The sequence below is a fragment of the Saimiri boliviensis genome, chromosome 11 (genome assembly GCF_048565385.1).
Source record: "Saimiri boliviensis isolate mSaiBol1 chromosome 11, mSaiBol1.pri, whole genome shotgun sequence".
Lineage (NCBI taxonomy): Eukaryota > Metazoa > Chordata > Mammalia > Primates > Cebidae > Saimiri > Saimiri boliviensis.
The window spans coordinates 113,368,362-113,385,431 of record NC_133459.1 but is presented as its reverse complement, the minus strand read 5'-3'; the positions used below and the strand labels follow the sequence as shown (position 1 = coordinate 113,385,431).

At 39.0% G+C, this 17,070-nt stretch overlaps 1 protein-coding gene across 5 annotated transcripts in view; it reads left to right on the top strand.

Annotated features, from left to right (window-relative positions):
• The first annotated feature begins 908 nt into the window (after positions 1 to 908).
• PTBP2 (polypyrimidine tract binding protein 2) overlaps positions 909 to 17,070 on the top strand; it is an 89,180-nt gene continuing 73,018 nt past the window's right edge. For 2 of the 5 annotated variants that reach the window (XM_039460862.2, XM_039460860.2), the window contains exons 1-2: positions 929 to 1,017; positions 2,718 to 2,748. In XM_039460862.2, coding sequence (XP_039316796.1) covers positions 1,010 to 1,017; positions 2,718 to 2,748 — 39 coding nt within the window. In that variant the 5' untranslated portion in view covers positions 929 to 1,009. Of the gene's footprint in view, positions 1,018 to 1,691; positions 1,950 to 2,717; positions 2,749 to 17,070 lie in introns of those variants that run through there. The other 3 variants (XM_039460859.2, XM_039460861.2, XM_074381388.1) reach the window with 3 other exon arrangements.

Genomic DNA, 17,070 nt, shown 5'->3' with positions numbered 1-17,070 from the left:
TGGGTTCCTCTCTCAATTTTATTGAGCCTCTGATAAAAACACGTCAAAGTAACATGTCCATCAAGTTAAAATTGAGACTGTAAGATCTAGCAAAGGGAGTCAATTTGCAGAGCCTCTTTTAATGCTTCTACTCTCTTTAATCAAGCTGAAGACTCAGTTGCTCCCACTCCCATCTTCACTTTCCCTTTCACGTCCCTAAATGTTAAACTCCAACTATTGGTAGCATTGCAACACAGAGCTCCAGTTGTGCCCGTTTTTCCACCCCAGCTATTGCGACTATGTTCGACAGGTGCACACTCATCACCAACTGAAGTGAGAATCCCATTTTCCTCCACTTGGCTTGGTACTACAACGTCTTGAAGCAGAAGCCTGTATTTCAGTCTGAGGAGTTCTACTTGCTCCATGGGGTCAAGGTTTTTGTTTTAGAGTTTGGAGTCGGTCTGCAAATAAAAGATGGCTTAGGAGAAGCGATCCCATTTTTTTCCCCTTGGCCCGCATAGGTTGACGGTAGACAAGCTGGTACTTGGCTTGGAGGGAAAAGTGGAGGCTGCTTGGGGGCCCGTCCCGGAGCCAGGGTCACCCCCCTCGGGTCCGGGGCACAGGGAGTGTGGAGTGCTGTTGGGAGGTGTCCCACCCACACCCCCCAGGGAGGGGAAACCAGGACGTCGTGGTCTGCAGCCGCAGGCCAGGTTTCAGAGGGCGGCAGGCGGAGGGCGGAGGGAGGCAGGCGCGCGGAGGCGCTGAGGGGGCGTCGGTGGTGGCGGCGGCGGCGGCGGCGGCGGCGCCCACTCCCCCTGGTCCCCGCGCCCCGCCACCCGCCACTCGCCTCCCGCTGCCGGGCGCCGGCGCGCTCGGCTCTTTCCGCCGCCGTCGCTGCCGCGCGCTGCCCCGTGCGCCTCGGCACCTTCGGCAATTTCCGTCGGGCCCTAGCCGCCATTTTCTCGCCGCTTGTGTGGCTCGCTGGCTGCGTGGCTCGGTTCTCGTGAGCGAAGCTTTGTCCGGTTCGGCAATGGACGGGTATGTAATCGGGCCGGCGAGAAGGTGTGCGTGAGAAGGGAGTTGGACAGTCCTCCGGCCCGCTCCCGGGCCGGCCAGAAACCCTCCCGCGGCCCCTCCCAGGGCTGGGCTGCCGTTACCCAACCCCCGCCCCATCGCACACACCCCTCCCTTTGCTTCCCCCGGCGGGCTTCGGTCGAGAAAAGGAGAAGAAAGCGGGCTTGGAGGCTGGGGAGGCACTGGGGAGATGGCGGGGGCGAGGCTCCCGGAGCGGCAGCGGGCTCCGGCGTGGCGGCGGGGGATGGGGTGGGAACCCCGTAACGTCTTGCCGGTCCGTCCCTGCCCCCTCTAGGAGCCATTTCGATCCGTACCCTGGGACCCGACCCTTGGGGTAGCGGTGCCTGTGAGAGCCAGTGGGACGGGCAGAGACAGGCCCGTGGGGTGGGCGAGGCCCTCGGGGAAGAGGAGAGAGGCACCCCTTGTGGACCCCAGCCGTCCGCAGCCTCCCCGGCCGCTCCCGGCCCGCCATGGTCTGGAGAGATGCGGGTGGCGGGAGCTCCGGGGAAAGCCTGGTGGGAGCCGCTGGGGAGGGGGGGAGTTCGCGCGGCGGCGGGAGGAAGGGGGAGGGGGGGAGGGCAGATGTCATACTCCTTTGTTTTCATTTGAGTCTGGTCGTGGGGGCGGGAGGGAGGAAAAATGCCTTTTTGTGGGGACTTAAAACATTCAAGGCTTGGCAAAAGGGCCCAGAAATTAAACCATCTGAAAAACGAAGTGTTTGAGGCCGACCTCAGTCACATGGGTAAAGGCCAACAGCCATGGCAGAAACAAGAGCAGATAGTCAACACAGGGCCATCTCTTCAGCTACTTTGGTCAGTTTCTGGAAAAACGACTACAAAAAGCCAGAACCATGCTGCATCTTTGCGAACCTGAGTGAAGACAGAATGCTGAGTGAGGTGAGAGGCAAGAGCTCTGGGAAATGATAGGGACCGATGATGTCTCGCTGGTCCGCTTCACACCTGAAAGGGGTGATTTATTTAACTCGTTATACACGGGGCTCACTTACGGGCGAAAACACAGCAGTATGCAGCTCTTTTGGGAGTGTAAACGTAGTATCATTTAACAAGCACATTTATTGAAATCAGCGACAGTATTTGAAGAATCAAAAATTTGGTTAAGCGCCTAGACCTTGGTGTTTTAAAAAATATATTAAAAAGATGGTTTTCTAAAAGTTAACTGTCTTACAGAATTTAAATCATCCTAGATGTTATCTAAAGATTATTTTCCAGATGAAACATAGATCCAGAGAAGTTCAGTATCAACACAGAAATTGATAGCAAAACTTGAACTAGAATTCCTGTTTCCTGATTCCTGGCTCCTAAGGAGACAAATAAAGAGTTTAAGCGTTAAATTATTAATCTCAGTATACTGGCATTGTAGAAATGGCATGGTGTTTTGGGTTTTGTTCTTTTTGGCTATTGAATGTGTTGTTAAAAAATACCACAAGTTTATTGAATTTTGTCTCAGGTTTGAAAGTTGTTTTTAGTAACCGGGTTGATAACAGTACAGGTAAGTCACTGACCATCTGTGGTATTTTCTTTTCTCCCATCTGTATGTGAGTGGCTGGAAGACTTAGGAATGATGAACTATCCTAAAAACTTTTAGAGCCAAACAGTGATTAGAAGAATAACAAGAAGTTGAAACTGTTTATTTTTTCTTTACAGAATCGTCACTGAAGTTGCAGTTGGTGTGAAGGTAGGAAAAGATTATGTTTGAAACTGGGATTGTTGGATCTGTTATTATGATAATTACTGGAAAATTTTAGTTAGTTTTTGAAAACTAATGTAGCTAACAAAACCCAAGTGTAAAATGTTTCCTTTAATTTGTAAAGTTGGACCATATAAAGAGTTTGCAATCACCGTAAGTTTTTCTAGAATTGGCAGTGCATAAGAATAACCTTTTAAAGTAAGTATGAATGATCAAGGAATTAAAAATGCTTTCACACATGCCTTCTTGTGAATGTAAAATGATATCCCAATTTTCTGAGGGGAAATAATGATTTTAAGTGGATGGTAAGTGGTTTGACCTGTATCTTATAGTTTTGTTAATCTGAGATTTTTTTTCTTTTTTACTTTTTCTCTTATGAAAATGAATATATTTCGGTCAATAATAGGCCACATTAGAAATGAATTATCCTGATACTTAAAAAGAAAAGTTGTTGAGGCAATTAGCTTCAAATTTGAATCAGAAGTTGAGAGCTGGTTTGTCTGTTAAAGGCTTTATGGTAGAGATCCTTTGGAATCTTTCCTTTTTGACTAAGAAAACTACTCATCCTTTAAACTTTAGTTCTAATGCTTACCATTTCCTTTAGTACTCACAGCTTTTAATGTCATAATGTATTGTAATTTTTCTTCCTTTTATTTTATTTTATTTTTTTTTTTGAGACTGAACCTCGCTCTGTTGCCCAGGCTGGGGTGCAGTGGCGCAATTTCGCCTCACAGCTGCCTCTGCCTCCCGGGTTCAGGCAATTCTCCTGCCTTAGCTTTCTGAGTAGCTGGTATTACAGGCACACGCCATTACACTCTGTCTAATTTTTGTATTTTTAGTAGAGACGAGGGTTCACCATCTTGGTCAGGCTGGTCTCGAACTCCTGACCTCGTGATCGGCCCACCCCCACCTTGGCCTCCCAAAGTGTTGGGATTACAGGCGTGAGCCATGGTGTATGGCCTATATTGTAATTTTTCATTTGCAAGCCCGTCTGCCTTGAGAGGCTTAGTCCAGCGATGCTGACTGTTCAAACACTTTTTGGAACTCTTGAAATTGCGCCCATAATGATGTAATGTTTATACTTTTGGGGATGATACTGTGTTTTCTTGCTTATTTTCTGTGAACTGACCTATAGTGAACTGGATAGTTGTCCATTCTTTAATATCTAGGCTTTTTTCTTGAGTCCATAGTTCACACAGACTGGGGGAAAAATAACAAGCTCTTTGTGGTGATACTATTTTCCAACTTGAGATAGTCATGGGATTTAAAATCAGGAATAGCTAAAGAGTGCAAAATGGTAGATGTTGTAGTTACCATCCAAACAGATTTCTCATGTAGATTTTGTAAAAGAATAAATAATGCAAGTGTGACTTGTCCACTATTAGTAGAAAAGGAAAGGAGGTTGTAGGCAAGGCTCAGAATAAGTAGACGGAAGAAAACTGAGGAGACTCAGAATAGGATGTCCAGATGTAACACATTGGTTACACCAGTTTTTTATGTTAGTTGTTTGAGGAGAATACTTTAGAAGATGATATAAAAAAAATTGCACACCATTTTTAAAAATCCATTGTTTAATATAAATGTCTGAATAATTAAAGTTAATTTAATTTTCTAGAATAATGGTGAAGAATTTTTGCTTTGGTGTCAGGCCTATGTACAAGTAACTAAGTGTTCTTTAAAACATTTGTAAATTTGCTTTAAAGAAACTGATGCACGTGCATGTTTAAAAAATTCAAACGGATTCACAGTTTTTTCTTTTTATTAGGTCTGGGTAATTTTATGCCTTTTTTCTTGAAATTATTAGTTTATATGTTACCATCCATATAAACATCTTTACGTAATTGGATTCAAACTATTGTTCTGGCCCACATTTTGCCTTTTTAAAAAATAGCTTTATTGAGATACAATTTGACATAAAATAAAGTGCCCTTATTAAATATACAGTGTTTTGTCTCATGTATACCCTTGTGAAACCATCACCACAATGAAGATAGTGAACATCTATCACTGCCCACAGTATCATCTTGCGCCTTTGTAGTCCCTCTCTTCTGCTTTTCTTTCCCCTAGCAGCCACTGATCTGCCTTCTGTCACTATAGATTAGTTCACACTGTTGAGAATTTTAGGTAAATGTAATCATATGGTATGTACTTTTTTCGGTCTAGGTAAGTCCACTCAGAATAATTATTTTGAGATTGACCCACGTTGTGTTTCAATAGTCCATTCTCTTTTGTTGCTTAGTAATAATACACTTTATGGCTATACAGCAGTTTGTTAATCCATTCAAGTCTTGAGGGATATTTGTATTGTTTTCCATTCTGAGCTATTAAAAATATAGTTGTCGACGCGCCAGTGGTGCAATGGGTAACGAGTCTGACCGTAGATCAAAAATAATATATAGTTGTGAACATTCCTGTACAAGTCTTTGTGTGGACATATGCTTCATTTCTCTTGATGGGGCAGCTGTGATTGGAAAGTCTGGATCTTATGGTAGGCATATGTTTAACTTTTTAAACTGCAAACTTTTTAGAAGTAGTTGTTCCGTCTTACATTGCCATCAGCAGGGTATGAAATTTCCAGTCCCTCCACATCCTCTCTAGTGCCTGTTGTCTTGTCTTTTTGATTATAGACATTCTAGTATATATATAGTAATAGTTTCATTGTGGTTTTAATTTTTCTTCCTCTCATATCTGTGATGTTGAGCATCTTTTCATGTGCTTGTTGTCAACTGTTAGCTTTGGTGAAGTGTCTGTTTATATCTTTTGCCCAATTTTTTATTGGGTTATTTTTAAATGTGTTTTGAGAGGTCTTCATTCTGGAAGTCCTTTATCAGATATATGGCCTGCAGATATTTTCTGCCACTCATATTTTCATTCTCAGCATTGTCTTTTGAAGAACAACAGTTATTAATTATGATGGAGTCCAGTTTACCAATTTTGCCTTTTATGGATTATACTTTCGTGGTTTTGTCTGAACCATCTTTGCCTAACTATAAGTCATGAAGATTTTTTCCTTTTGTTTGTTAATAATAATAATATTTTTTTTTAGAGACAGGGTCTGACTGTCATTCAGGCTAGAGTACAGTGGTGCATAGTTCACAATTACCTTGAACTCCTGGGCTTTGGCCTCCTGAGTAGCTAGGACTACAGGCACACAGCACCAAGCCCAGCTAATTTTTAAATTTTTTTTTATAGAACTGGGGTCTCTACATTTTGCCCAGGCTAGTCTTGAACCCCTGGCCTCAAGCCATCTTTCTGCCTCAGCCTTCCTAAGTGTTGGGATTATAGGCATGAGCCACTGCACTTGGCCACCTTTGTTTTCTAATGGAAGTTTTATACCTTGGTTTAACATTTAGGTCTCTTTCATTTTGACTTAATATTTTGAATATGGTACAAAGTTTGGGTCAGAAGTATTTAGTTTTGCATGGGGACATCCAGTGTTCACAATGTCGTTTATTGAAAAGACTGTCCTTTCTCCATTCACTTGTCTTTGCAAATTCATGAAAAATCGGTTATCTCTATATGTATGATTATATGTCTGAACTCTACTCTTTTGTATTGACCCATTTTCCTTTAGATGCCAGAAACATACTGTCTTAATCATTGTAGCTTTATATTGCAGTCTTGAAACCACTTAGTCTTGGACCTCCAGCTCTGTTGTTTTTCCAAGTTGTTTTTAACTCTTCTGAGTCCTTGGTATTTTCATGATTCAGTTTTTACAAAAACTGCTTGGATTTTACTGGATTTGACTTGAATCGGTAGAGCATTTGAGGAAGATTGTCATCTTAACAACTGAGTCTTTCTAACAGACTATAATTTATGTCTGTAATAGGTCTTTAATTTCTTTAAGCAGTGTTTTTATTTTTCAGTGCACCGGTTTTGTTAATTGATAGATTTATCCATAAGTATTTTATGTATGTTGATATTACTGTAAATATTTTAAAAACTTAATTTCCAATTGTTTGCTAGTATATAGAAATGATTATGGCATATTGCTCTTCTGTTTTATATATTCCATCAGATTTTCTTGAGGAGGGAGTCTCACTGAGTCACCCAGGCTGGAGTGCAGTGGCATGATCTTGGCTCACTGCAGCCTCTGCCTACTGGGTTCAAGCAATTCTCCTGCCTCAGACTCCCAAGTAGCTGGGACTACAAATGCGCACCACCACACCTTGCTAATTTTTGTGTTTTTAGTTGAGACAGGGTTTCCCCATTTGGCCAGGCTGATCTTGAACTCCTGACCTCAAGAGATCTGCCTGCCTAGATCTCCCAAAGTGCTGGGATTTCAGGCGTGAGCCACCATCCCTAGCCTATTCCATTAAATTTTCTACATAGACAATTTATACCCAATTGTTTTCAGACAGTTTTCTTCCTTTTCTACCTGGATGCCATTTTGGTCTTCTTTTTCTTGTCTGTGGCATCCAGTACAATGTTGAATAGAACTGCTCAGAGGATATCTTTACCTTGCTCCTGATATTAGGGTGAACACTCTAAAATTTCTTCCTTAACGGATACAATTCACAAGTGAAGCCATGTGGGGCCAGATGTTTGTTTTCTTTGTTGTGAGGTTTTAAACTACTTCTTCAACTTATTTAGTAGATACAGGGCTAGAGGTTCTGTAGAACTAGGCTATTTCCTCTAAGTTGCTGAATGTATTTGCATAGAGTTGTTCATGCTACTGCTTTGTTTTTTGAGACGAAGTCTCACACTGTTGCCTGGGCTGAAGTGCAATGGGGCTATATCGTCTCACTGCAACCTCTGTGTCCTGGGTTCATGTGATTCTCCTGCCTCAGCCTCCTGGTAGCTGGGATTACAGGCACACAACACCACACCTGGATAAACTTTTGTATTTTTAGTAGAGACAGGATTTCACTGCGTTGACCAGGATAGTCTTGAACTCTTGACTTCGTGATCTGCCCACCTCGGCCTCCCAAAGTGCTGGGATCACAGGCGTGAGCCACTGTGCCCAGGCATGATACTGCATTTTTACACTTTTGATAAATCTGTTGGATACTTGTGATGTCAGCTCTCTCATTCCCAACAGTGGTAATTTGTGTTATTGTTTTTCCTTGTCTGTCTGGATTGAAGTTTATTGATTTTATTAGTCTCCAAAATAACAGCTTTTGGTTTCATTAAGTTTTCTCTTGTTTTTCTGATTTCTGTTATTGATTTCTGCTGTTTTTATTTTGTTTTGCTTTCTATTTAGTTTGATCTTTGTTTTCTACTTAGTTAACATTGAAGTTAATATCACTAACTTGATACTTACGTAGGGGTTTAGTGCTATATGTTTCCCTTTTAAGTACTACTTTCGTGGCATTCGTCAAATTTTGATAAATTTTTCATTCAGTTCAAAATACTTTTTTAAACAATTTCTTTGACCCATGGGTCATTGGGAAACATGTTATTTAATTTCTAAATATTTGGAGTTTTCTACATATCTTTCTGTTATGTATTTGTAATTTTAATTTTATTCTGGCCAGAGAGCATATTTTCTAAGACTTGGATCTTTGTAAACATGGAAAGTTGCTTTATGATCTAAATATTATATATCTTATGAAGTATTTACTGAATATTCTGATGATTGCAGATTTGGAAAGCTCTCTGTGCAACTCTTTTCTCTGGTACTTTGACATGTAAACTCTAGTTACTTTGGTCTTCTCTCACAATTAAAGTAGTCTTTGAGACTCAGCCTGGTTTCCTCACAGCTGTGCTATGGCCTGGACACTCAAGGGAGTAAGCTGAGGCAGAGATGGACTTAATTTGTTTTCTGACTTTCAGGGATTATTGTCCATCATTGCCTGATGTCCAGTGTCTTGAAAACCCATTGTTCTGTATGTTTGTTTGATTTTTGTTGTTGTTGTTGTTTCAGCAAGACAAATCTGGGTCATCTTATTCCATCTTGACTGGAAGTAGAAGTCCACTGTTTTTTTCTAATTATGTAATGTGTTCTCAGCAGTTAGAGATCAACCTCATTCTTTGTTAATGACAATGGACAATACTCTTGTGTGGTTGCACCACAGTGTAGTTACTGGACATACCACAATTTAGTTTCCTACATTGATGGAGATTTAGGTTTGAGTCCAGTTTGTAGTTAGATTGTGTGGAAATATTTAGAATAGAAGTAAAAGGGCTGTGTCAAATGAAATTTATTCTTTTTTTTTTTTTTTTGAGACGGAGTTTCGCTCTTGTTACCCAGGCTGGAGTGCAAGGGCGCGGTCTCGGCTCACCGCAACCTCTGCCTCCCGGGTTCAAGCAATTCTCCAGCCTCAGCTTCCTGAGTAGCTGGGACTACAGGCATGCGCCACCATGCCCAGCTATTTTTTGAATTTTTAGTAGAGACGGGGTTTCACCATGTTGACCAGGATGGTCTCGATCTCTTGACCTCGTGATCCACCCGCCTCGGCCTCCCAAAGTGCTGGGATTACAGGCTTGAGCCACCGCGCCCGGCCCATGAAATTTATTCTTAAAGAGTGATTGAAAACCACAATGCCAGAACATTCATTTGTTTTTACAAGTGTGTATGGCAGTGCCTGTTTTTCCATGCCCTTGGCAATTCTAGGTTTTATTAAACTTACTAGCTAATTTTACACTGAAATGTATTTTATAATTTATATTTTGAAATGGATGAGTTTTTCAAATTTGGCTATTTATATTTCATTTTCTGTGAACTGCCTATTTACTGGACCTAGTTTAATGGTCATCTTTAATCACAGTTCTTTGTATAAAAAAATTCATTTTGTATGCATTGTAGATACTTTTTCCTTAATGCTTTTTGTTTTGTTTTGTTTTTACTTTTTTGACATTCTTTGTGTAGTCTTAGGCATATATATATTTGAATTAAGTGATTTCACTTTTTAAAATCCATTTGATAATTAAAGTTTTTAACCTCAGCTTCTTCATCTTTAAAATTGGGATTTTAATAGTTGTGAATATTAAATGTGATTGTGCGTAAAATATTTTCTGCAAACTAGGTCCTCAGTGTTAATATATTTACACTACATTTAGACTATCGAAGTTTTTATGTCTTTAGGATACACATGAAATCTCATTTTCCATTATTTTATAAATTTGTTGTAGTTATTCAGCTCTTCTTGATTTTAGATTTTTGTTGTTGTTGTTGTTCGCTCAGTGAGACTATAAGAAAGAATATTTGTGAGTTTTTAACAGGAGATTTGTTGCATTTCTTTAAAATGGCTTTTTATATTCTTTGTAGTTTGTAATTTCAGGGGTGTCATTTCTGTACTGTTAACCGTTTTGCCAATGTGAAATCCTTGCAGAGTAATGGGCCGGTTGCTTGGGAAGACAGAATTGTATGAAATGATTATAGAATAATACATGATGGTCCCCAATATGGTAAAATGTTACCTTTTTAGATGTAGATTTAAAGTATGGTGAAATTTATAGCAGTGTTCTTTAGTGGGTTAACTACTAATATATCAAGGTGTTATAACTGGATAGCTAAAAATAACCTATTTCTTAAAATGTTAGCTTTTTCTAAGTATTCTGAAAGTACTGGTTGTAAATTGCTGAACTCACAATTTAAATTATGACTATTCACTGTTATTGGCTTGCACAGAAAATTACAATCAAATAATGCTAAATGTAACTTTTTGGTAATAGTTGAGTATAACTGGTTGTTTATAATAGATGTCTTCAAACCTTTGGGTGTTTAGGTTTTGACTTTTCTTAACAGTGCTTTTCTTTTTTTTTTTTGAGACGGAGTTTCACTCTTGTTACCCAGGCTGGAGTGCAATGGCGCGATCTCGGCTCACCGCAACCTCCGCCTCCTGGGTTCAAGCAATTCTCCTGCCTCAGCCTCCTGAGTAGCTGGGATTACAGGCACGCGCCACCATGCCCAGCTAATTTTTTGTATTTTTAGTAGAGACGGGGTTTCACCATGTTGACCAGGATGGTCTCGATCTCTCGACCTTGTGATCCACCCGCCTCGGCCTCCCAAAGTGCTGGGATTACAGGCTTGAGCCACCGCGCCCGGAACAGTGCTTTTCTTAAATGCTACTAAATGCTTGCTCTGGGGTGTTTTTATTAGAATTTCAATTAATAGATATTTTAATGTCTATGAAATGACAGTACTATGTTAAAAACTGATGTTTCAGAAATATTCAAGGCAGAATACGTGCCCCTTGAGGGCAGTGACCCTATTTGTTATATTTGTTGCTCCATCATTAATAGTATACATATTAAGTAGTATGTACACACTTAATATTTAATAACTCTTAGAAGTATCATAGGCTTTAATATGCTCATAATCTCATGAGCCATTTATCAATAAAAAGATAAATACCAAGACTGTCTTATAGGACCTCATCTTGTTGGAGAAATATGGACCCAAGGTTTTAAGTAAGTGCTATATGGCTATAGTAGAAAATACTGGTTTGGGTTGGTAGGCTCAGAATAGTGGTCTGTGAGCTGTTGGTTATAGACTGGGTGATAGAGGAAGGAGTGGAGAGCAATAGGCATTGAGAGAGTGACATAACCAAAGTTGTGTCTATAGGATGGCATAAGTTTATAGCCATTGAGCAGGGAGTTGAATTCTTTGGCTTTTATGGCTAACAATTTGTATATGGATAGGAGAGAAAAGATAGAATGGCAGATCGGTTATATAAGGCCTCAATTACAGGTTGTGAAATTTGTACTTCATCATATACCTGTAAATTTCCACATAAAAGCTCATTATTCTGTTTTCTTTAGAATGTAGAGACTGATCTCCAAAAAGATTGGCTTCAGTATTTCATGGAGTGTTATGAATTAGAATCCTGAGTCTCTGTAATTGTTCATTATTTTAATCTCTTGGTCTGTGTGTGTTGCTAAACCTCAGTAGCTTTCTTAACTGAATTCTAGGCACACTACAGTAGGGGATAAGGTGGTTAAGTGATATTTTTACTTTAAAAGTAGTAAGGTGTCACAGAAAGTTATCAAAAGAGATTTTTTTTGAGCTGTACTACTTTTTATAACTATTGTGATGAATTTTACACACAGTAGTATGAACCATTGTGTATCTGTCATTCAGTCCCAACAACCATCAGCAACCCCTAGCTAAAATAATGATACCCACACTATGCTTTTCTACTTCTGTTATTTTGAGACAAATTTCAGCTATTCATATTGTTTTATCTGTAAAGGCTTCAGTGTATATCTTTAAAAAATAAGGATTCTCCTGTCTCTCTTTTTAAAAATACAACCAAAAGACTGCTAGGACACCAGAAAATATTAAGTTACTTCATATTATCAAACATCAAATTTGTATTAAAATTTCTGATTTTCTCATAAAAGTCATGTGTTTTTATAGGGTTTTTTAAAGTGAGTGGGGGAGTCACGATAAAATAAGATCAACACATTTAACAGGTCATTATTACCTCTTAAATATCTTACTTTATGAGTTCTCTCTTCCAGGGTTTTTTTTTTTTTTTTTTTGAGTTGTGTTTCATTCATTGAAAAAAACTAGTTGTTGGTCTTACACAGTTGGCCACTGTCTACGTTTACTGATTGCGTTCTGATTTTGTAATTTAGTATGTTCTCCATATTTCCAGTAAATTTTTAGTTAGATCGAGAGACTTGGTCAAGATCTCTTTATTATTTTGATAATAATATTTTTAAGTGTTTTTTTTTTTCTGTTAGATATGGTTTCTGACTTTTCATGTATGTGGTGTTATTCCCAGGAACATTTCTTATACTTTTCCTTTGCCTTGTTTGTGCTAGGCATACTCTGTGCTTAATAAATGTCTCTCTCTCTTTTTTTTTTTCTTTCTGAGAGACAAGAGTTTCGCTCTTTCACCCAGGCTGGAGTGCAGTGGCCCAATCTCAGCTCAGTGCAACCTCTGCTTCCCAGGTTCAAGTGATTCTCCTGCCTCAGCTTCCTGAGTAGCTGTGACTACAGGCGCCCACCACCACGGCTGGCTAATTTTTGTGTTTTTAGTAGGAATGGGGCTTCACCATGTTGTCCAGGCTGGTTTCGAACTCCTGACCTCAAGTGATATGCCCACTTAGACCTCCCAAAGTGCTGGGATTACAGGCATGAGCCACTATGCCTGGCCAGTAAATGACTATTAATGAGTATTCTTAAAGGGTATCTGAAAAGAAATATAACTTAAAATTCACAGAATAGTAATACTATACAATATTAAAATTCAACGTAAATTGAAACTTGATGGTGGACAAGAATGTTTTCTTGTTAAGAACATATGATTTGGAATGAAAAAGTTAGGTTTTGACTTTTATAGCATTGGATAGATTAACCTCTGAGCTTCAGTTTTATACATTTTTAAAATGGTTTTAATTGTACCTACCTCTAAAGTTATTTTGAATATCAGAGGAGATAAGGAAAACATGGGTTTAAATAATGAGAATGATTGTTACTGTACTTCTTTAATCTGTAAATCTACATTTGAAAGGAACACCGTTAGGGAAATCAAATATGCTCAATTAATTTCTAAGATATCCTGGAGTTAAGATTAAAAATTGCTGCCAGCCAGGCACGGTGGCTCATGCCTGTAATTCCAGCACTCGGAGGCCGAGGCGGGCAGATCACCCGAGGTCAGGAGTTCAAGACCAGCCCGGCCAACATGGTGAAACCCGTCTCTATAAAAATACAAAAATTAGCCCGGTGTGGTGGCAGGTGCCTGTAATCCCAGCTGCTCGGGAGGCCAAGGCAGGAGAATTGCTTGAACCTGGGAGGTGGAGGTTGCAGTGAGCTGAGATTGTGCCACTGCACTCCAGCCTGGGGGACAAGAGCAAGACTCTTGTCTCACAAAAAGTAGCTGGCAGACTGCACTAAATATCTTTGTTAATGAATAAAAAAATAAAAATTACACGGAATTTAGCACAGAGAAACAAAGAGATGAAAATAGCAGAAGGGTTAAAAATATGTTGGAAAGGAAGATAAGTTCTAACAAACATCTAATTAGAGTTCCAGAAAGAACTTAAATATTGCTGAAAGGCAAAATTTGAAACGCTAAAGGCTGATAATTTTCTAAAATTGGTGAGCTATGTGAGTTATTAGATTTAGAAGGCACAAAAAAACGTAGACACATCACAGTGAAAGAGCAGAACACGAAAGACAGAGAGATCTTTAATGCAGCCAGAGAAAATCAGATTCCCTAAGGAGTAAGAACTAGAATGACTCAATATCATCAGCATAGGCATTCAGAAGATAGTGGAATAGTGTTTTCAAAGTTTTGAGTGAAAATAGCTGTCCATCTATTATTTATAGGCAGCTAAATTATCATATAAGAAGAACAAAATAAAGACACTTTTTGAAACACTTCATTCTGCCTCCTAAAAAGCAATTTAGGAAATTTATCAACAGACCCACTGAAGGAGTTTCTGGGGTTTGTATTTTAGGAAGAAAGCCAATGACATTAGAAAGGAGGTCTGAGCCGGGCGCGGTGGCTCAAGCCTGTAATCCCAGCACTTTGGGAGGCCGAGGCGGGTGGATCACGAGGTCAAGAGATCGAGACCATCCTGGTCAACACGGTGAAACCCCGTCTCTACTAAAAATACAAAAAATTAGCTGGGCATGGTGGCGCGTGCCTGTAATCCCAGCTATTCAAGAGCTGAGGCAGGAGAATTGCCTGAGCCTAGGAGGCGGAGGTTGCGGTGAGCCGAGATCACACCATTGCACTCCAGCCTGGGTAACAAGAGCGAAACTCCATCTCAAAAAAAAAAAAAAAAAAAAAAAGAAAGGAGGTCTGAGGTAGAAGTTAGGCTAATTAAGAAATTGGTGTGCCTGTGGGTAAATCTAATTACTGACAATATAAGAATGTAATAGCAGTGATTGATAAGGGGTTTAAAAATAGAATTCAACATAATAAATTATAACAATATGTAAGAGAGCAGTAGGGTCCCTGGAGTAAAGTTTGGATGATCTAGTATTGCTTGGAGCTTTGTTGTCAGTTACAGTAGCTACTTGTCATATTTTTACTGAGCGCTTGACATGTACATAGTTTAAGCTGATCTTCTACCTTAGTTGAAAAATACAGATTTCTAAGCCTTAGTCTGAAAGAAGAATGTATTTTTTTTTAAGAGATGGGGTTTCCTCATGTTGGCCAGGCTGGTCTCAAACTCCTGACCTCAGGTGATCCGCCCACCTTGGCCTCCCAAAGCACTAGGATTACAGGTGTGAGCCACCACACCCAGCCAAGAATGTATTTTATCCCAAGTTTTTATATTGGTTACATGTTGAACTGATAGTATTTTGGTATTTTGGGTTAAATGAAATATATTATCTGTTGCCTTTTCCTTTTGCTTTCTTTTTTTCTTTTTTTAAAGATAGAGTCTTGCTCTGTACCCCAGGCTAGAGTTCGGTGGCATGATCATGGCAGCCTCAACCTCCTGGGCTCTACTGATCCTCCCACCTCAGCCTCCCAAGTAGCTGGGACTACTGGTGTGTGCCACTACAAACTTGGCTAATTTTTGAGTTTTTTGTAGAGACAGGGTCTCACTATGTTGCCTAGGCTGGTCTCAAACTCTTGGACTAAAGTGATCCTCTTGCTTTAGCCTTGCAAAGTGCTGGGATTACAGGACTGAGCCTGGCCAGCTTTTTCTTTTTACTTTTCAAAATGTGGCTAATAGAAATTTATGAGATTATATATATGGTTCATATTACATTCTTTTGGACTGTGCCAGAGTGAATCAAATAAGCTTGCATTTTAAAATCCTAAGGGTGAACACAATAGAGATAGAACACCAAGAATTGGAGAGGAGGGCTGACTGAAATTACGTCTGTGTAATCCAAAAGAAGGAAGAAAAAAAGGAAAGAATATATAGACACCAAGTGAGCTTATGTATTACGAGTGTGGAAAGGGTCTGTGAAGGGTTCCTTAGAACCTTTAAAGGTAGGATTTCCTTGTCAGGTTGCAGGAAAGAGTGGCATTGTTCTTGTTCATTTTGGGTAGAGAAAGCTACAGTAACAAGTAATGATGGGGAAAACTGGGATATGTTGAGGAAGTAAGTAGGTTGTTGGAATGTATGTAGGTTGAGTTAGAGTAGCTGAAGACAAAACTTAAAAAGTAGATTTTGACAGTAATATGAAGAGTTTTGAGTGCAAAGGATTTGCAGTGAGGACCTTTGAAAATTTGATCCGTGTTCTCCTATCAGTATTTATGTTTAAATAAACTCGATTCTTTGTGAGTATTGTTATATATGTTTTCATAACTACTGTTATAGTAGCATTTTTTTTTTTACTAGCTTGCTTTCAAGCCATGCTATTGATTAAATATTTATGGGTCATTTTAAGGCTTCTGTTCTTCATTTGTGATGAAATTCTGAGGAAGAGTTAGGTTTTGTAAGTGTTGAACTCCCTCTAATGAACAATAGTTCCACTTTCCTTAACTTCTCAAAAAGATATTTTGCTATTTGATACAGATAGTTGTGTAGGCAAGCTGTTACCAGGGCTTCAGGTAAGACATACGTGTTTGCTATTTGTTTTAAGCAAACTCTTTCCTCATTTACTCAAATTGTAGCAAACACATACTATACCCATTTCCAGTTCTTTATCTTAATAGTTCAACTATTTAAAAAAAGGAGTGATACATAATATATATGTATATATACTCTTGCTTGGCTTTGATTTGAATTTGTAAGGTGTTTTTAAAAAATACTTTGCATTGTTGCATTGATTGGGTTTCAGCCCCTTTTGTCCTTAAGTGATGATGAACAAGTCTTTTATTCTCTTAATTTCCGTTTCCTAGATTGTAATATTGAGGATAATAATTCCTAACTTGCACGATTGTTGTGAAGATGGAATAAGACAATAATATTGGTAGGAGCTGGTACAATTCAAATATATGTGGGTTTAAATACCAAAATACCTCTTTAAAAAGTCTAGGCTGAAGTGGACACTTTTTATGTAGTAGCAGTATTTAAGAAATATTTAAATTACCATATATAATGTCTTATAATAGTATAATAAATGCACAGTGAAGCTTTTTATAGCTTTGTGTGTTTGCAAATTGTCTGGTTTGATTTTGAATTGTTAGCAGGTTTTAAAAATATGTTTATGAAGTGAAGTACTCATTTTGAGATTGTTGTTTAGCAGTGGGTCTTAAGATACTTTAGAATAAAGAATGCTTTGTTTCATATTCTTTTCCCAGTATTTTATGTCTAGTAATTCATAAGTAAAAATGATTAGATAAGTGTATTTTTTATATGCTGATTATAGCATTATTTAAATAGTAGAACTAAAAAATGTACAGTGATAAGAAAATGGATAAATTCTGTTCATAAATATTACAAATGGTGTTTTCTAAATTTTTTTGTATATGTGAAAAGTAGGATTAAAACTAACTTTGAGGCCGG